The sequence below is a fragment of the Thalia democratica genome, chromosome 6, assembly GCF_965202585.1.
Source record: "Thalia democratica chromosome 6, ktThaDemo2.hap1.1, whole genome shotgun sequence".
In the NCBI taxonomy this organism is placed as follows: Eukaryota; Metazoa; Chordata; class Thaliacea; order Salpida; family Salpidae; genus Thalia; species Thalia democratica.
Genome location: NC_139170.1, coordinates 59,436,883 through 59,459,145, shown reverse-complemented (window position 1 = coordinate 59,459,145; position 22,263 = coordinate 59,436,883). Strand labels below are relative to the sequence as shown.

General features: G+C 25.2%; 1 protein-coding gene across 1 annotated transcript; it reads left to right on the top strand.

The window, feature by feature from the left end:
* The first annotated feature begins 689 nt into the window (after positions 1 to 689).
* Positions 690 to 22,042, top strand: LOC145839271 (rhodopsin, GQ-coupled-like). The gene is made up of 7 exons (XM_082946868.1): positions 690 to 823; positions 3,127 to 3,263; positions 4,507 to 4,669; positions 5,412 to 5,554; positions 7,084 to 7,301; positions 8,145 to 8,274; positions 21,945 to 22,042. The coding sequence occupies exons 1-7, from the start codon at positions 690 to 692 to the stop codon at positions 22,040 to 22,042; spliced, it is 1,023 nt and encodes a 340-aa protein (XP_082802994.1).
* The last annotated feature ends 221 nt before the right edge of the window (positions 22,043 to 22,263 follow it).

The following is a 22,263-nucleotide window of genomic DNA, read 5'->3' as shown; positions in this document are numbered from 1 at the left end:
AAGTCTACGAAAGATCATTCAAAACTTTTAAGAAAATCAGGATTCATCAATTAAGCGTAATAATTGTTTTAACTTAATACAATGTTTAAGAAAAAGCTTGTTTGAAAACTTTATGTAGATTATCGCGTAAATATAAATACTTTTAACTACTTTGAAAATTTCATGTTACATAAAACTTAAAAACATGCTTTAATGCTAATTCTGAAACAAGCTTTACTATACTGTAGTTGAATAAATATATATTCAAATCCATATGGACTTTTAACAATTTTTTAAATGTAACTTAAAACAAATTTGTATATTTTAAAAATAGATGAGTTAGACTAATTGTAAATATTGTTGTTCATTCTCTAAACTGAAAAAAAGTCTATATTGAGTAAAGAATTGTTTATTTAACGAGCAAGCGTTTTATTTTAATTCTAGCCTGTAGAACATTTTTATCGACATACCAAATGTTTTTTAAATTAATTGCTGTTATTTCAACGAATAATTATTCAAAACATGTGATAGCCAAGCTGGCTGTTGAATAATTATTCGCTTGTTTTACCATCTGCCTTGCATGCTAAAAACAACACGAAATTTTCTCGTAATTGCACTAATTTTTTATTCGAATGAAAAAAAAGTAAAAATGCAGAACCGAGTATTAATACGAACGTCTTTCGAGTCGACTTCATTGTTCAAAAAAAACCATGATGAACTCGTCTGTGTCTTACGCCAAGGATGGAGTGCCCGACTACTGGTACTCGCTCATCGGAGTCTTGGTTTTGGTGGTGACTTCGATAAGCACGATTGGAAACATCGGAATCATAGTTCTGTACAAAAGGTTTTTTTTCATTGATTTTTCGTTGACTATTTAGAAAATATAAAAAAACTCTTCTAACAATTTTTTATAATTAAAACTAACGTTTGTGGCAATTTAAATATCAAGTAAAAAGTTATTTTAGAGTTGCAAACAAAACTTTTGTTAACTCTAGCCGTGATAAACACTAAATACTTTCGTCTTATTTGAATAAACTGTTTATTATAATAATAATACTAAACAAGTTGATAAAAGCTTTGTAAATAAATATTTTAGTTCACATATTTGTTGATAGTTATTTATGATCTATGTTATAGCCTTTCTGGTTAATACTGTTATGTTAACTCACAAAATCGAAAACTAGTATAGTGTTTCCTTGCGAAAAAACTTCTTATAAAGCAGTTAATGTTACAAATAAGGCATTAATGACTAAAAGAAAAAGTTTTATTGATTTAAGCGCCGTGTCGAAGGATTCGCATTTCTCTTGTTATTTTAGCAAAACTGAATGAAAACATATTATTGAAACAAATCAATAAAACAGAACGTTTCACACTTACGTTGGTTTAATTTTTTTTTTTTTGAACTAAGATCTCCGTTGGCAGTTTACGCACAACTGGTTTTGCTCGTCTGTTTGAATATTTTGTTTTGATTGAAAAACAAAAATTCTATCTATCTGAAATTAAACTCGAGGTAGATTAATAATTGAGTTGCACTCAATTATTTATAATGTAATTTTTACAGCAAGCTATCAAGTTGTAAATCACGATTCGAGGCTAGTGTTAAGTTACAGTGTTTTTAATAGACTAGCAACGGAAAACGTTGAACTTTACACAAATTTTAAAAAAATTTAAGACGTTTATTTTCAATCTACCTATTTTTCTAAAATAACTAAAAAATTTAATGGAAAAATATTTTTTTAAATGTAAAAGTAAATTTTAAATTAGTATCGGCACAATAAAACAGCTAGTAATGTAATAAAAAATTCTTTACGAAAATATGAGAGGTTTGAATTTAAAAAACTTTTAGTTTACGATTAATTCAATTTTATTAACTTAATTAAGTAGTCAATTTTAAAAAAATTTTAAACGATTTTCATAGCTTAAAGTCTAAACGTTAAGTGTAAACTTAAGTTTGTATAGAACTATTCAAACATGTAACATTTGTGACATTTGTAACATATATTAGAAATAACCGTTAACAGAACTGCATAACTGTTAAATGAGCTGAAATATCAAAAACGTCACAACTTTTGTGATTAAATAAGCTTTTTGTTGTGACGTGCGAGTCAAGTCAGAAGAGGAGAAACAAGTAGAGAATAAAATTTCAACTAAGTATGTCACGAAACATTTTAGTTTTGTGTTTTTATCAGTAGCTTTTAAGCCAAAGGCAAAAACTTGCTTACTAAAATTATTTCCATAATGTAGAAACAAAGAAAGCTAAAAAACAAGTGGAAAACAATTTAGACAGTTAATACTAAAATATCAAACTTTTGGATATAAATAAACGGTGATTGAAATTTACTTATACGTGCTGTGCTTAAATTAGTTTTAGAAATGTTGTAATAAAGCATTTTGTTCGATTTTAAAATTTAATTAAGTCTAAACATTTTTTAAAATTAAACAACATTATTCTTTTTGTATCCATATTTCAAAGTAGAAAAGAATTTTATACTGTTTTGAACCAAAAATTATAGTCCTGTAAAATCATTTATATTTTACCTTTTAGAACAGCTACTTTTGTATCGTGCCTAAACGATGTTTTTAAAGATATAATAATATTTCTTATGTATTCATACATGCTTGAATGAGTATTTTAATACTATCACATTGATTTATATTTACATTGAACATATGCATAGCTATGAATATTTTGAAAAAACATTCGTGGGTCAATATTGGAAATATTGTTACTATTTTTTTTTTTGTAATGTTAGACTCATGAATCAAAACTTGAGTCAATTAAACGGAAAAACGAAAAAGAAGGTGTGTTTAATATAAAAAACGATGACCTAGTACACAAAAAAATCAAATTTTGCAGCGTGTTCAAGTTGCACGAGAGCCGTTAATAAATTTTAGTTAATAAAACACAATCAAGTTTTACAGTATAAACAGTCTGAAACAATATATATGTATCAAACTTTGCAGCGTGTTCAAGCGTTTAAATTAAAAATCGATAACTCAGTACAGAAAAAAAAATTGCATCGTATTCAAGCAAAAGCCGTTAATAAATTACAATTAAGTTTTACAGTATAAACAGTCTAAAACAATATATACATTTTTTTATTTATAGCGTGTCCAAGCGTTAAAATATTCAACAAAATTTTGCAGCGTGTTCAAGCGGCACAAAAGCAGACTCCTGAACGTCAACCTGATCTCCCTGACCGTGTCGGACATCGGAATCTGCCTGAGCTTCCCGCTTGTCATCGACGCCTGCTTCAACAAGGGCTGGAGGGCCGGTGCCGTCGGTGAGTCGAAGTAAATTTTCTGTAGTCGACCATGTTAGGTTGGTATCGTCAATAGTGCTTCTCATGAAATTGTTACAAACACCAACGTACTGTTGGGAGGTTTTTCAAGTTTTACTGTTTGTAAAAGAAATACTTTTTTTATACTTCTTTTGTAGTCAATCATAATAAGTTCGTGAGTTTCAATGTCACTGTAAACTAGATTGCAAAATATTTACGTAAATAAATGAAAATATTGGTGAGTCTAAATTTTAGTTGCTTAAATAAAAAAATCGGATTTGTAAACAATCATGTTGAGTTAGTAAATATTATCATTAAAACAATTTGCGAAATATTTACGTCAGTCTTTATCTTGAAATTATTACAAACAAGGAAAATTAAACGTAAAATTTTGAAAAAATGTTACCAAGTATTTAAAAATATTGTTGTTGGTTATTAAAAATTTTATGTTTTAAAAAGCTTTTTTTTTAAACTGGTTAGCCTTGTTAAGTTAGTAAATTTTAGTGTCACTGTTAAAATAGGTTGAAAAATAGTTACGTATATTAATTCTTTAACTATTTTAAAACTAAACAAAGCAAAACTTAAAAGTTTTAAACTATTTTTACTAATTGTTTCAAAACTGTTAAGACTGTTTAAAATAAAGTAGCATCTTTATACACTAAAATTTAAAATATTTTGAATATTTTTTTTTAAATGTATTATTTAAATAAATCAAGATAAGTATAAGTTTTTAGTTACAAATTATCACTTACTAACTCTAAAAGAACAAAAAAGTTGAATGAAAATATTTTTATAAGTAATCTTAAAAATGTTTAAAGTATTTTCTCAATAAGCGTTAAGTGTATTTTAACTAGGTTTTATAACAAATTAATAAAAATATGCCATTGATAATTTTTTCTGAAACAATTTTTCTTTTGATATTTTGCTTATTTGTTCAAATACAAGTCTAACATTTTCGATAAAAAATTTTGAAATCACTCAGGCGAAATTCAAATAAACAAACTCACTTTATTGTTAAAACTTATGTACATTTATTTAATGTGAACAAACTGAATAAAAAAAGTTTTAATTTTTATTTCTATTTAAAATTTTTGAATTTGCAATTTTGATTTTTGCTTATTGTAAATAAATAGTTAAACTTTAATTAAAACACAAATCTTTTAGTTTAATAAACAATTTAATAAATATAAAATAGATGTAAAATCTATTTATAAATACTTGGTAAACAATACTTCTATCAAAACAGTTTGCCACTTGGTGGCGCACAGCGACGCGATATTCGCTTACTCGCAGATATATAACCTGGCCTGCATAGCAATGGAGCGGTTCGTGGTAGCCAACAGATCGCTCATCAGCAACCCGAGCATCAAAGCCAAGATAGTTTCAATCTCCACCGTGTGGGTGCTCGCGTGAGTTCTGTTGATAAGTTGATCATCTTTTTAACTAAAGAAGTTGCATTTAAATTATTAAGTTGATGTTCATCATCTTGTTAACTAAAGAAATTGGATTTAAATTATTAAGTTGATGTTTATCATCTTGTTAACTATAAAAGTTGGATTTAAATTATTAAGTTGATGTTTATCATCTTGTTAACTAAAGAAGTTGGATTTAAATTATTAAGTTGATGTTTATCATCTTGATAACTAAAGGAGTTGGATTTAAATTGTTAAGTTGATGTTTATCATCTTGTTAACTAAAGAAGTTGGATTTAAATTATTAAGTTGATGTTCATCATCTTGTTAACTAAAGAAGTTAGATTTAAATTATTAAGTTGATGTTCATCATCTTGTTAACTAAAAAAGTTGGATTTTAATTATTAGGTTGATGTTTATCATCTTGTTAACTAAAGAAGTTGGATTTAAATTATTAAGTTGATGTTTATCATCTTGTTAACTAAAGGAGTTGGATTTAAATTATTAAGTTGATGTTTATCATCTTTTTAACTAAAGAAGTTGGATTTAAATTATTAAGTTGATGTTTATCATCTTGTTAACAAAGAAATTGGATTTAAATTATTAAGTTGATAAGTTGATCATCTTGTTAACTAAAGAAGTTGGATTTACCCCTTACTTGGCTTTCGATTGAAATTGCTGTTTGAAACATTGAAGTTAATTTGTTTGTAAGTTAAGTTTTTGTTTATTTTTATCACAGAATAATCATGGGTAGCCTGCCGAGGTTCGGTTTCGGGGATTTTATGAGAGACGGGATATACGTTTCGTGCACTTTCGATTACAAAACTCAAACTGCCAAGAACAAGATTTACGTGGTTTTCATCACCGTGTTTGGTTTCATACGTGAGTTTTTTTTGCTTGTGGTTTATTTATTGTTTTCTAGATTAACGAAACCTTGCACCTGTGGAAGTCTGCGTTTGTAATGCTGGTTGTTTAAGTAAAGCAAGCGAAGAATTAAGTAAAATTTTTATGTCAAAAATCTAATTTTTTACACAAAACTTTAATAAATAAATTGCACGATTCACACCTTTTGTGACGTAATAACACCTTTTTGAGAAATTAATTTCTTATAAAGTTTGGCAACCCTTTATTGTTGCGAGGCATCATTCAAGGAGCTGTTAGATTGCTTTTTAATTTTGTTTAAAAATAAAAATACATAAAGCTAATAAATAAGTAACTGTGATATCTATAATTTTGTGAAAAGAATAGGAAATTACAACTTCGTAAAAATTCAATATACTAATATAAAGTTTAATTAATTCTACAAGTACAATAGATATCAATAAGTTTACTACTTAAAAAAAAAACGAATCACATATTTAAACTATTTTGAATTGTGTTAAAATAGTCGGAATATAAATAAAATAAACCAATTTTGAAAATGTGTTTTATGCAAATTATTTGCTAACAGTACCAGTCATATCAATAGTTTGGAATTGTATTTGAAAACAGTGAGAATATACAAGTAGTAAATTAATCATGTAACTAATACTGTTACAACCATTCCAGCAGTACCGGTAAAAGAATAACGTAGAGCTACATTAAGATAGTGGGAATATAGAACTTTAGATGATTATAAATGTAAAAAACTATAAAAATTGAAATGACCTGTCATATCCATTATATGGAGTTACGTGAATATAATGGGTATGAGTTAACTTACAAATAAACTAACATTTTTCACAGGGTTGCCACTCTTTGGGTCAAAAAATCTTTCCTGAGAGACGAGAAACTTCTCTAGGTAACCATAAACTTCCCTGAAGTTCCCTGAGTATTTTCAAATCCTTAAAAATTTTATTATTTAAAAAAATTACAATGTTAATTCTAAGAATATTGAAGAACTAGCCGCAAGACTTAAACATTTGTAAATAAGCACTTTAAAATAAATAAAACTGACTGTTTTGAACAAAATTTTGAAATTAGATCAACTTAATCTCAATCTAGGTCAAGAAAAAAAAATTCTAGAGATTTTTAAAAAAAGTCTTAAAGTTTCCCTGAAATTTTTCAGAAGAAAACTAAAACTACCCTTTGTTTCCCTGAGTCTCCCTGAGATTTTCTATAACTTGATTCCCTGAGTTTCCCTGAGTTCTCTGAGTTGCCTGAGTGTGTGGCAACCCTGATTTCAAAAGTACCTGTCATAGTATATGAAGTTACAAGAATACAGTGGGCATGAGTTAACTTACAAATAAACAAACATGTTTCAACAGTTCCAGTTATATCCATCATATGGAGCTACGTGAAGATAGTAGGCATGAGTTAATTTACAAATAAACAAACATGTTTCAACAGTGCCAGTCATATCCATCATATGGAGTTACGTGAATGTAGTGGGCATGAGTTAAGTAACAAATAAAACAAACAAATTTCAACAGTGCCAGTCATATCCATCATATGGAGCTACGTGAAGATAGTGGGCATCTACCGCTTGTCGGCTTCAACTTTCATCTCCTCCCTTCCGGACGACCACTCGCAACACTTGATGAGGAGGAGGGAGTTCTTGCTGCTGAAATCCGCCACCAACGCCGTGGTTTGCTTCACTCTCGCGTGGACCCCGTACGCCATCATAGCGTTGTGTGCCGTGTTCGGAGCTGTTAGTTTTTATTTATTACAGTTGTTAGAATTTATAGTAAAAATTTTTATATTAACTTGTTGGCGTGGGCTTGTGTATTTGGGACAGTAAATTGATCGCTGATTACATAGCTTATATCAACTAAAGTAATGGGAGGTTTTATATTGAATATTTCTGATTTAGTTAACGAATAGTTGTAAACTGTTTTAAGACATAGTACTCAAGCGATTATTGTTCAATAAGACACTATGTTTAGCTGTTCATTGCTTGAAACTTTATATTTTTTTATATTGGATGCAAAAAGTTATAAAATTGATATGTTAAATTTTGTGAACCCAATTGACTCACTTTTAAGTACTTGAATAAAATATCATGATTAAGTAGTTTCTTATATCAATAACAGTACATATAACATTAAATTTCTTCAACTAATAGACAATGACTTATCACTTGAAAAAAACCTCAACTAGCAATAAAATTGCACGCGATATTAATAGCAATTTCGTTGCTATCAGTCTAAAAATGGCGCTTTATACGAGTTTTCGATGGAAAATAACATGCTTTAGTTCGTTCATAAATTAAGTAAAAGTTTTATTTCATGTACATTTAACGTTGGTGGTAATAATATTAGCTATTCAAATTGATAAAAAACAAGCACATTTATTTTCAAGCTTTTCATCGGGAAAAATAAATTTGTTATTCTGTTTTTGAGGTACTTCACTAGATTGTAACTTACCATTTTTTTATTAGCGCTCTGTGGCTTTTTTAAAACAAAAACACACCAACAGTAGGCTTTGCAAAATAAAAACTAATTGCTAATAGATATAAAAATAATTTATTATAAAAAAAAAAATTAAATTGCAGCCTTCCGACCCCGTGTTGGAGACGCTGGCATCCATTTTCGCCAAATGCTCATCGGCCACAAACGCCATCGTCTACATTTGCAACCACCCCGAGTTCAAGGAGTTCAAGCAGAACAGGCAGCCTACTTCAGGTTGGGTGAAAATATTAATATTCTTTTAGTATTGGTAACTAGTGTGTTAAAAAAAACAATAAATTAAACTTAGTTATTAGTAAAAGTTCGAGAGTTTTAAGCAAAACAGACAGCCTACTACAGGTTGGATAGTTGTTTTGCAGTTTTTCGTTTTTTGAACATGTAATTGGGTTAAGTAATACTTTATAAACGACTAAAGCAGAATAGGCAACAAGCAGTATGTGAATATAGTTGTTTCTTTTACATGTACTAACTGTTTTGTTAAAGCATTAGTTAAAATGCTTTGGAAAATATTTTTAACTTAAAAATTTATAAATCAGTTCAGTTGTTTGTTAAAACTAGATTGTGATCGTTTTCAAACTTTTTTTTTGTTTAACTTTTCACCATTTATTTTAAAGTTTTAAATTAAACTGTAGTGGTTTGTAAGCAATAAAATAAACTAAATATATTTGTGTTGTGAAATACAGACTAAGCTACTTATTTTATTCTCTACTGAAAGCTTAAAAAGTAGAATACAAAGCAATAAGCATCATCCAACATTTAAAAGTATTTTTCAACATTTTTTGTAAAACCGAAAATAATTTTTTTTTTAATGTTTAATAAATTTTTGTTTAATTTAATATATATCCATGTCCTGGACATGATGTTAAACAGTTTTGGTGAGCGACTCAATAACCGAAAGGTTGTTTTGTACACCAAGTCCTTGGACCGAACTTTCTGAGCGTATTATTTGTTGTTCAGTAAATAATGTTAATAATATTATTGTTTAAATACTCTTTTTTTATACAAAATTTACTTAAGTTACAATATTTGTAATTAGTCTTTTGTGTATGTATATTGAAACTTACAGTAGTATAAATATTACTAGCGGAGGCTGATTCAGATCAAAACAGAAACTTGGCCTTGAAGGAAGTTAACTAACAAGTCGGATAATAATCATAGAATGAAGAAAAACTATTGTTTTCTGAAACTTTTGTTAAAATATGTGAAATATTTGATATAGTTTAAAGTTTACAGAAATGTATAATGTTTTCTAAATGTTGTTGTATATTAACTTTTTTCAGTATAAATGAATGTCGGTTAGCAAACTTAGTGTAGTTTATGGTTAAAAATAATTTTTTTTGTAGTCTTTTAAACATTTTTTTTAAGCACTAGAGTTGTCGGAATTCAAATTGACCGAATTTTTTTTTAACGGGGCACCAAGTTAATTTTATCGAAACCACCATATTTCCAAATACGTAAAACATGATGACTTTTTTATCCGATTTTATTTTTCTAATTTTTACTTATTGTATAACCTAAAGGGAATATGGCTATATTTGCCTACAAATTTTAACAAGTATCTTTTCTATATTCTTGTATATATCAAAATCAGCTGCTTAGTCTACTATTTACACAACTATTGTTTACCTTTTAAAACATTTTCTAAATTGTTTTTTTATCTTTTTCCAACTACAACTTCAAAATGATACTTTGTTCGTTTTTTAAAACTTAATAAACTAATTGGTGTTTTGTGTTTAAACTTAGAAATAAAAATTAATGTCATAAGCAAGGATCAACAATAAAAATTGTATTTGATCAAATAACTTCTAATTTATTACATAGAGAACTGACTATTAATAAACTTATTATTAATATTTTGTGTAATATTTTCAAACTTAAGTTATAAGTCTTATAAGAGAAAAACCTCTGTTATCATTCAATTAGTTTTCATATCACAATATTTATAAAGTGGACTTGGTATTAGAAAAAAAAAAGTAAATATATATGTTTAGTAAATATTTTCCGTTAATATTTTCAACTGGATAAAATTGTGATTTTTTAGTAGTCATGATAAGTTTTTACGGAAGAAAATTAAATCAGTATAACAGTTTAACTATTCTGATAATAATATTTTTGTCCTAGTGGTTATCATTAAGTGATATGAAGTAGTTTCAGCAATCATTTTCTAGGAAATATATGCTGATGAAATTGGGTTAAATATAATAAACAATAATAAGGTTTTTACAATTATAGTAATTGTCTTTAAACACCTTAACATGGATACTCGTTTTTTAAAGATTCCTTAAACTAATCTAGCTAATAATCTACCTTACGGAAATTTTTTTTTTAAATAATAGAAAAATAACATTGATCTTGTAAAAATATTTTTCTCGTTTGTTTTGTTATTGCATCTGCAGATAATTTCAGTTTCACGAATAAGAAAACGTTAAAAAAACACAAAGAGGTAAATTTATGCCCGAATATTAGACAATTCACAAAAAAACATATGTAACCACTTTATTAGCTAAAAAATATGTTCCTTCTTATGTAGTTTCTAAACTTCAAAATCAATTTTGCTAATTAAATAACAAAGGTAGAAATAAAAACTGTAGTTTATTTAGCGATAGATAAGAATTATTAAATGTGTCCTAAATGTAGTTTAAAAATAAAAACAACTTTTTTAATGCAAATAATTTCTGACATCTGTAGCTGTTACTTGGGGATTATATGTATCCAAGAAATTAAACAGTACCTTTTATTTCAAACATTACAGCTACAAATGTAATTGCATCAATTAACATTATAAGCTGGTTTTGTCTTATAGTATCATAAATTATGTAAAAAAATTATGCTAAATAACCACATTAAAGTATTAGAAAACTTATTATGCACTAAAATACAAACTTAATTCTTTAATAACACTGAAATTTTAGCAAGTTTTATATTGTACTATGAATAAAAAGCAAATAGGTTACAAACTAGCATGCTTACATAAATACTTTAAACATTAGAGTACTGATCTAATTGCAAGTATAAGCTTGCTTTTCATAAAGTCTGCTGTCAGCAAACTACCTTAAAACTGTTTTCACACTTTAAAAATTTTAAAAATGATTTGATAGTTTTCAAAGTTAAATAATTTATTAATTTAATATGAAAATTAAAAACAACTCTATTAAAACACTTGAAACTAATTTAATAACTTCATTAAAATCAATTGTTTGGGTTTAAAGCTAAATATATTGTGATAAAATTGAGCTATTAAAAGGTATGCATATTTTCTTGAAATGTTGGTTAAAACAAAAAGGCTTAGAACGACCTATGGTTAGCTAAAATAAACATTTACATTTTGATTGTAAGGTTGGTTTTAATAAAAAATACTTTGATAAAATAAATTAAACAGAAACTAATAATAAATTCGAGCTTTAGAGTTCAAATAAATTCATAAGTTCCATTGATCTAATTAAATTAGAATAAAAACTATTCTATAATACATATCTCTTCAAGTAAGTACTAAACTTAATTATATTCGGTTAAAAAGTTTAGTTTTATACTTTACTTTTTACTTTTCATCGATAAGCAGTTAGCAGCTATAATAATCTATTATTTTAAGTTTAAGAAAAATTGAAATAAATTAAATATACTTATATTTCAGTTATAAGCGGTTGTAATTTTTTTAATAACACGTCATGTTGAAAGACTAAATACATTACTGATTTGATGATGTCATCCAAAACAATCGCAAATTCTCAAAAAGTCACTTTATCAAAATTTACTTTAAAATCAACCTATTTACTTTTGTGTATATTAGTAGTTTGATAGTCAACATAATAAGAATTTTTGTGTTATTAAATTTTAAGCTAAAAGGTCTAAAGTATACTACCTAGAGATCCTAGGATCCAATATTTAGAGCACTATTTTGTCGTTCAACAAACAATAATACTAGATACAACAGCATGGATTACTCAGCAGCAATCATATATTATAAACTATCTAAATGTTATATGAAAAAACAATTTATTTTGACGTTTGCTTTAAAAAATAAGTATGTACATAGTTGAACTCTTCCTTTATCTTGTATGAAATCATTTTAACTAAATACTTATATAACTAATAGAACTATTTTATTTAAAAACTTACTGTTTAGAAGTTTTAGAACTGAGAATTGAATTAATTAGCTAACCTTAGACTGTTGAAAGTTTTTTGTACATTTTAAATCTAAAAACTTAACTTAAAGCAGGGTTTCCCAAAGTGAGCCACTACAGAAGTTTAGGGAGGCACAGGCAGTAAATAAGCCAAAGGGGAGTCATGAGTAGTAAGGTGGGCAGAGGGGGCCATAAGGCAATAATTTCAAACTTACATTAGATATTCTTGAGTTGATAATGTAGATAAAAAAAATCTTAGGTATGTTTGAGGTAGATTTTGTTTTAAGATATTTTGTCGGAAGCGGCAATAGCTTTTTAAGCCTTATGATTTAGGATGCCTTAATGACTTCATTCATTCCTTCACAATTACTGACACTCCTTCTAAATGTATTTCATTGGTACTTCTAGTGGTAGTTAATTTGGGTCGAAATTAGTTTGTTTTTGAATTGATCAGTTTCGGTGGGAACTAATTGTGTCCCACTTACAATGACCAATCTTGTATTGATACCACTAACGTTAGATACAATATAGACAGGTATTGAAATTGAGTGACAAATAGAGAAATACATTAAAGTTTTAGTTAAACATTAACGTTTTAATATAAAGACCTTTAATTGTATTTGTTCCAGTATCTACAAGTAAAACCTTATTTATGGTTGTTTACCGTTTAGTTTTTTCAATAAGTAGTTTTTTATAAGTAAGTTTATTTGAAAAAGGTATCTTAATTTTAGCGCACAATTTACATAAAACAAACATCTACCTACCTAACAATTTTTTTACGTTTCAATTACAAATTTATACTAAAGTTTTGATTATTACGAATAAACTTCACCTAGTTACTATTATATAAATAATCACTTGTATGACAATCATATAGAGTAAATAAATATTTTTTAGCTGAAATGTTATGTTTAAGTAACGCTAAGTAATAAATCGCTAACAGTCTTTATGACAACTGTAAAGCTAGCGAGCAGCGAACTTTTCAATATAAGTACGAAGTTTATTTTAAAGTTACATGACAGTTTCGCCAATTTTTGATAACTTGTAATTTTAACTTTCGCCATTTTTGTCATGTATTGGCGAATAATGATTATATTTTTGATAGTTGTTGTTACCACTAGCTGTTTTACACTGACAGTTGCTATTGTTGGTGTAAATTTTACAGATTAAACTATTTGTAACCGTAAAACTTGTTGTTGTGATTTTTCACTTAGAATTAAAGCATAAAACTTGAATATTTAAAATAAACTTTATTGTATTTCATCTTTACTTTTTTGAACTTTTCTATAACCATAGAGCATGAAATATAGATGTTTCCCAAGTACAAAATGCTTTAAGTGTTTGGCTACTAAAAATAACAGCTTCAGCTTTTCATTAGGTAGTTGTACCAAAGATTAATCCCTTAATTCAGGCTTCAAGGGTTTTGAAAACTTTATTTTGATTCTAACAGGCCAATTTAAAAAGCTTAATATTATCATTAAGTATCTTATACATTTATACAAACTTTGCATAGTTACTTTTTATAATAAGATAAAAAACACAATTTTGTGGTTATGTTACTACTGATTTGTTTATTTTTGAAGTAGTAACATCTTTTAAAATTTTATTTTCGTCCTTAAAAAAAATTATTGACTGCAACTTCTTCTAGGTTTGTTGTTGTTGTGGATTTCGTTGTTGTCACTGATTTTGTAGATGAGGATTTTATTGTTGTCACTTCTCTGCTACCTTCCAGTTGTACAGTTTTTTCTGCAAAAAGGAATAAACAATTATTGAAACATAAAAAAAAATTCAAGTTTTTGTTAGTTTGAGTATTACAATTAGTAAAAATTCTATAATAATTTCTTAGGAGCATTAACTAAACAATCAACCTATATTAAAATTAAAGAGCACTAATTTCTTCAGCAGTTAAAATTTATACAATAAAAGAAAATTAACTTTTAAAAATAGAGTTTTTGTGATTTGAGGTTAAGCAAAGGAAGGTTATCACAAATAAAAAATCATACCCAATTTAGTTTGTCATTACTTTTATAATTTAGAATATCACATTTATTAAAATACACAAAATTAATCTTAACCTAAAAAAATGATATAAATACACTTTTAAAATAGATGTAATGTGTTAAAACCTGATTTGACATTGGTGTTATTAACTTTTTTTTATATATATTTATAAAAAATTATATAGGTTGTTAAACTAATTTAATACCAAAATATGAAAAGTTTAAACATGTAGTTATAGTTGGGCATCGATTATACAGATTGACTTATTTTATCACTAATAATAGGGTTTAGAGACATTCTACAAGTTTCGTATAAATATAAGAATAAAAGATTTTTGTTAATCTAAAATGTAAAAACAAAATTGACTAGGGCAACTGTAAAAATATTAATAAAACTAATTAAAACATAAAGATCTTTACACAAAACACATAATTAGTTACCTGTCATTAATGTTCTTCTTACTTCTTCCTAGTCCTAAGTAATTTTGATAGTCAGCTTTTAAATGAAGCATGGAGTCTGTAATCTGTGATTATATATATATAAACAAATGTTTTATATTAATTATACTTATAATGTTTTTTTTTAAGTTTATTTTAAGATGTAAAAATTTGAAGAACTTGTGTTTCTTGCCTTTGCACTTATCAACTTCAAAACAAGTTCAAAATAAAGCACAAAACAAAACACTCAAATGAAAGTTTGAAATTTAGGCATATATAATTTATGGCGTAATTTCGAAACTATCGAAAATCATGCATAACAGCTTTTGCAAAAAATTTATTACCAATTGACAATAAACTGGCAGAAACTCATAAAACATCAGTAAGTGACTACATATTTCTACAGAAAATTGACTACAATAAAAATAAATAATAAGAAAATGATGAAAAGTTAAATAAATTTTGAAAAAAATATATATAACAAAACACATTTAATTTTTCTCTAATTTATTTGAGTACTTTTTTAGTAAGGGTCATTATAAATTGTATCTTACTTAGTGAAACTGAATTGTAATTGAAATAAAATTGTTCTTTAGAATAATGTTTTATAATATAAAATAATGTAGTAATTGAATGTTAAAACTAATTAAAATTTTACACTATAGAACTTTGCCGTATAAATAAAACTTGTTAGATTAAAATAAACCAGCGATTAAAATGAAAATAAAACTACGCATTTAAAAAAATTAACGGGAAACTAATGACTTTAAAATTACTTAGTATAAGGATTTAAAATGTATAGTCTGGTAAAAAAAAAACTTTTTATGCTTACTTAAACTAGGCCTTGAAAATTGAATGCATAAGGCTTTCTGAATATGTAGCTGAAAAGAGTTCTTCGCTCTCACTAAGACTGAAAATTTATCCTATTTATAGTTTTTAATCGCTGGTTTGTTTTATTTCGATTTTAATCAAACAAGTTTCACTTATACGGCAAAGTTCTATAGTGTAAGCTTGAATTAGTTTTAACATTCAATTATTACATTATTTTATATTTTAAAACTTTATTTTACAGTATAACTTTATTTCAATTACAATTCAGTTTAACTTAGTAAGATACAATTTATAATGAGCCTTACTATGAAAGTACTCAAATAAATTTAAGAAAAATGAAAAATGTTTAGTGTTATTTTTTTATAAGTTATGCACCAGAAAACAACTGTAATTGAAATTATTATAATGTGAAATTAAAAGTTATAAAAATTTAAAAGAGACAGCGGCAAAAGCCCAATATTTAAGTTGTGTCTCAAAAAAGCTAAACCTGTTGTATTTGCACAAAAAGACAAGAGATGCCTAAACAAAAGAAGCGAGTTTGTATCGTCTTATAGTAAGTGTTTCATAAAACTTTAGTAAGTAACTATGTTTTTGGACAGATAATTAAAAGAAATAAAGATAAAAATAACATAAAAAATTAAAAATAAATTATTATAAGGTAAAACTAAAGTTATATATGTCCAAATTTATAGTTTCTCACCTAAGTTTTATGAATTTTTGCCAGTTTGTTGTCAATTGGTAAATTAATTTTTGCACAAGCCGTTTTGCATGATTTTTGATATTTTCAAAACTACGTCATAATCTATTCATGCTAAATTTTTAAACTTTCATTTGTGTGGTATGTTTTGTGCTTTATTTTGAACTTGTTTTTAAGCTAATGAGTGCATAAGCACGAGTAGCCTTTAAGAACTAGTAGCCTTTAAGTTTAAAATCTCGAATAAAACTTTTTATTTTTAAAGCCCTTAAGGTGGGCTCAGTCTGGAAGATTTGATTTATCAAGTTAAATATTAATATAAACTTACAAAACACAAAAATATAATAAATATATTGCTAAACTTTTATGTCTATTGAGTACAGCAACATGTAGAACATAACATTTAATATTAGGTTGTTAAATTAAACAACTTATTAACTTCCGTTTTTAAAACACAAAGTTTGTACGTGGTTTTCATAGATATATTTTTTTTTTTAATATACGTATTTTTTTTGTGTTAATTATGAAATTCTACAAAATAAAGATATCCAAAATAACATCAAGGTGTACCACACTTGGAATGTCATCATCATATACAAAGTCAAGCATAGTAAATTAGAAACAGAAAAATACATATTTTTATCAAACTCTTATACTTTTTAATAAGATTCTCAGTTAAATTATCAAATGGCAATTATGAATATTTTAATAAGTTATGATATATTATTTACTAAATAGTATCACTTACAGAACTTAACAAATTTGTATTAAATTATATTTTTAATTTGAAAAAAACAAGTTATCTAGCAATTCAAAAAAAAATTGATATGCTTTTAACAAAGTTATTAATTTTACTGACGTTTTTAGACTAAATAAATAAACTTTGGTTTGATATAATGCTCTACTAAAATAATAAAATTAATACATAATAATACTCGTTTTTTTAAAGTTATACTTAAATTAAGTAAAAAAATAATCAAAAACCTTCTTAAAAAATAATTTTATTAAAACAAACTTTAAAAACGCAACTTTGTCACAATAGCTTATGCTTTTTGTTATTAAGTTGTGTTTAATAAAAAAAATTAAAAAGAACTTTGTGTAGATTAAATAATTAATTATAAATTAAAAAGCACAGCAAATCGTGATAATGTGTTTATTTCTCAAGTTTAATTCTTTTAGTAATCTATTATTAATTTATCTGAAAAAATAGGAAAAAAAGATATAAAGTTTACATAATTAAATCATTTTTTTTACTACTGCTATAAATACTGTGATTTTCCTTTTAAGACTGTAAATTTTAAGTTTTTCAAAATGCAAAACTGCTATTAAGAAATGCTTCAAACTAATTAATTGAAAAACGTTTAATTCATATCGTGTTATTATAAACTTAAATTAACTAAATACGTGAAACAATAAATAAGTTATATATTATAAATTTAAATTTAATGCCAAAATATACTTGCTTTAGTTAAAAGTCTTTCCAAATTTAAACAAAGACTTAAATATAAATACATAAAAAATGATAAATTTAATTTAAAAAAATATTTTTAAACCCTATAAAATAATGATGATATAAAATCCACATAAGCGATAGCATGCTAAAAAAAAAACTTTTTGTTTTATTGCTTATCCATACATTTTTTATAGATTTGAGTTTAGAAAACAATTTTTAATACATCAGGTTTAACTTTGATTATTTAATTACATGTTGCTTATTAAATATTTTTTTTTTATATTTACTATATTATATACTGAGTTTAAGTATTTCAATTGTTAAATACAACTGATAAAATATTAAAAAAAAGCAAAATGCAAATGTTACAAAAACCTTATTTATTCAATTTCAAGGGCTAAAAAAACAAATTATAACGTATAAATCAATTTTACAAAAATTTTATTAATTTAACTTTTTAAATTTACGCTTTTAATACTTTATATGCTTTCATAGTTTTTAAGTGAAAAAATTTTAACTGTTCTTAGTTTTGATAAATATTATATAAAAATTTATAGTAAGCTAAAGAGTCAGTTAAATTAGTTTTTTGTTGTAATCTATATAAATATTTAAGAAACATTTTTCTAAGAACGTTTTAACAATAAAACTGCAATTACCAGAAGTTAGGAATGATGATCAAGTGCTGTGATGTGAATCCCCGATTCATTTGCTTAGATATTCGTTATTTCTGAGAACAGAATAGTAAAATTAGTTTTGAATAATAAAAGCGTCTACTATTTTCAAAAAAGTAAAAATAAAACAAAGGACAAAACTATAGTCAGATTACAGTATTTATTGAGTAATTGGTTTATTTGTATAAACTTAAGTTAAACAAGGATAAAATTTTAAATACTTTTACTAATTTGGTTTATAATATACCTATTTACTGCTATCTATGTGTACAAATGTTTTAATTACATATAACCAGTCAATTTTTTTTTTTAATTTCTAAATATTTATAGGTTTCATATTTATTGAATAGTATAACTTACCATCTCAATAGCCTTAAATTTAAAACACTTGAATAAATTTTCAAAAATTCTTTTTTAAAATTAAATTTTTAAAAATTGTTATATAAAGTTTTTGATTAATGGTTAATATTGAATTCTATAAAAAATATCAACAAACTTTAGCTGTATATTAATGCTAGATATGCTTGAGCATAATAGGTTTTTATTTTCGTTTTATTTTCAAAAAGGAATGGTTCAAGCCAAATTCCCTTATCTAGTCCTTTTGTTAACGCAAAATAAAAAAGCCATTTTGCCACAAGTATTTATACGTTTTGTGATAAAAAAATTATTAAGTTAAAGCGATACGTATTCGGAGTGTTTTAACCAAGATAAATACAACACGTATAACTTTTGACCAAAAAAATAATGCAAAACAAAATTTATTTTTTAATACAGCCATTTAGTAAATAAGAATCATAATATCAAAATTAAGTAACATGTTAAGTCATTGTAAACTAATTTATATCTAAAATCAATGTTTACTAATAATATATATGACAAAAGATGATTGGGAAATGACTAAACGTAAATATACTCAAACACAGAAACGCTATTTAAAAAAAACTCTATATTTTATCTCAGTTCTTTGAATATTTTGTTATTAACAATAAATACGTCAGAACGATTTAAAAAAATTAACTTAACTATTTACATAAATTTTTTGCGAAATAAAGTTATTCATTTAGTATTTTCAGATTAATATCAAGTAATGTAATATATTGAAAAATTAGAATGTTCAAAACATAATATTTCTATAACTTAAACTGTTTTTGTTCAAACTTTATTAATAGTTCAAGTTAAAACAGTTTTTTTTACTTTTTATTTTGACTTTTTAAGTAACAAACTAGCTGATTTAAGAACATAATTTTATTATAAATGATCTAAATAAGATTACTAAACACTAGAAACATTATGTTTTGGAATAAAAAAAATTTTTATTTTACATAAAACTTTTTACGTACAATAATTATTTTACGTACTTTGTATAAAAACTCACTGACTGTTAATGCAGAATGTTTTGTTCTATTTGCAAATCTATTGACTTTGTTGTATGTTTTGTACGTAATTCGTTGTTTCTAAACAAGAAAAGTAAATTTAGAAAGAAACGTAGAAATTTTTTAAGGGTACTTATAGTTAAAACTTTCATATTTTTATAAACTATAACTAATATTTTTTTATTAAAATTAAATCCATAGCTAATAAAGAAAACGAATATAAAGGACATACATACTTTTTATGAATTATCTAACAATTAAGTATAAAATTTGTTTTTAAAACAAAAAACAGTAAATCATTTACATTTTTTTTTCAACTACTTGCTTTAATCTAAATATTTAGCTTTTAAAATTATTTATGTAGTAGAATTGATTAACATTTTCAACTTAAAGTACTTTTTTATAGATAACACATAAGGTATATATACTTTTAACAAATATTATCTGCAGTTAAAGCAGATAAGCTAACAATACTCAATTTTAAATGTTTACAGAAGTACAAGTTAGAAGTTAACTTTAATATTTTAATTAAATAGTTTAAAATACTCAGGTTACAAAAAAAAAATTACTAGTTTTATTCATCGGTTTAGACCAGAAAATATAAATGAAGGAAAACAAACTCACCAACTTGTTGTATAAAAAATATCTCCTACTTATTTTGAAGGAACACAAGCAAACAATGAGACATGGATGCAAACAGTTCTGCCATAGAAGCTTTAAATATACAGTGGTTCAACATTCAAAATTTTAGTATATATATCATCTAAACCGGGTTGAAAATGTAATTAGACTAAAAAACAGCATTTTCTATTGAATATACAATGTAAAAACCAGGAAAATTTTTGAATTAAGATAAACTGAGTATTGTTTTTAGATTATTTTTTTCAGAAGTTGATATTAATGCAACCAACCTTGTAGCATATTTCTATATTGTACCATATTTAAAAGTATGTTTTTAATTGTTATTTATGTTAGTTTTATACAACTATACAGAAAAATTACTGGGTTTTGTGTTTCTCTTACTGATATTTTTATTGTAATATTTTTCGGGGTTTATTATTATTAAGAAAAAAAAAGCTTTAAGAAATATGGATTTTTGTTTCTACTAATTAGTTAATTTTTGTTCTTATATGAAACTAAAACAACTAGTAAAACATAGTTCTAAATTAAAACTTCTTGGATAATTTTTATTTACAAAATATTAGTGTTTATTTTTATTTTTAATATTTTTAATATTACAATTGAGTTTGTTACATAATTTTTAATAATTTCTCTATTTTACTTCTTAAAAACTCACAGTTCAAAAAGAAATGCTGTTTCAATTGGTTTGTTTAATTAAAATGTTAAATCGGTAGGTATGGTTTAGATTTAAGGGTAGACAAATTCTAATGATATGAATCAAAAAAAAAGTATACACTTAAAATGTTAGATTTTTTTATAAAAATTATTACTAATTTTGATAGCTTCTTTAGTTTATTTTTAATATTTTTTTACTCTAAAGGTACTAATGTATATATACATATATATATAATAAGGTTGATATTCAAACTTCAACACCTTCTACTGAGCCCACTTGAAGGGCTTTTGAATAATTTACTGAAATGACGATTTTTAAAATACTCAAACATATGTTTCATAAAAACAAAAAAGATTGTCTTTACTCTTCAGCCAGTTCAAATTTAAAATTAAAAAGATTTATATATACATTGGTATGTTTAGAGTAAAACTATATAAAAAAAAACTAAAGAAGCTACCAAAGATAACAATAATTTTTAAACAAAATCTAAGTATATATATATATTACTTAAAAAGGTACTTTACTAGTTTAACAAAATGATCAAAATGAGCAAATTTTTTTTTTAGTAAAACTATTTAAGCATCTTTTTACCAAAAGTACTTAACAGGGTTGCCACAAATCAAACTAAAAAACATTTCCTGACTTTTTTTATGACTTTTACTTGACTTTTTGTTCCGGTTTTTATAAACAAAGCCAATTCAAAACCACATACTCAAGACTTTTTTTTTATTCCAAAAGCTAAATAAGATTCTAAAATTAAACGAATTACACTAGCAAATTTTTTAAGAAAGTAACATTAGCAAATTACAGTTTTTATGGATAATAAACTTTCTTATTAAAAGCATTATTTTATAAAATTTACTGACTTTTTCTGTATTTCCTGAGTTTGTAGCAACCCTGGCTCTATCTTGATAAAAATAAAAGACTAATTATTAGACATATTTCTATCTGTGAATACTTAAATAAAAAAATTTTAACGGATAAACATTTTTTTCACCTGTTAAACAGAAATCAGAGTTGGTTTTTACAACTTGGAGCTGGACATTGACTTGGCCGAACCCACGCAGTTTCTGATGCTGAAAACAGTTTCTGATGGTGACAGCTGAACAATCCAAATTCAACTAAAATAGATAAAAATTATAAGCTATGAAAAAGAACTATTGTATACTTTAAAAGAGTTGATATTTTAAACTGTTGCAAATAAAAGAGGGAAGTATATCAACAAATAAGAATCTGTTGATACAAACCATTTAGTTTGCTTAATTCTGCAGGAGTTTTAAAAGATATCAAGCAATATCGACTTTGTAATATTATAAAAGTTATAATA

Excerpts from the sequence above, each read along its gene's own strand:
- LOC145839271 (XM_082946868.1), top strand. The coding sequence starts at position 690 with ATGATGAACTCGTCTGTGTCTTACGCCAAGGATGGAGTGCCCGACTAC. Across the intron at positions 3,264-4,506 it reads CTGGAGGGCCGGTGCCGTCG|TTTGCCACTTGGTGGCGCAC; the intron begins GTGAGTCGAAGT and ends CTATCAAAACAG. Across the intron at positions 8,275-21,944 it reads GAACAGGCAGCCTACTTCAG|AAATCAGAGTTGGTTTTTAC; the intron begins GTTGGGTGAAAA and ends CCTGTTAAACAG.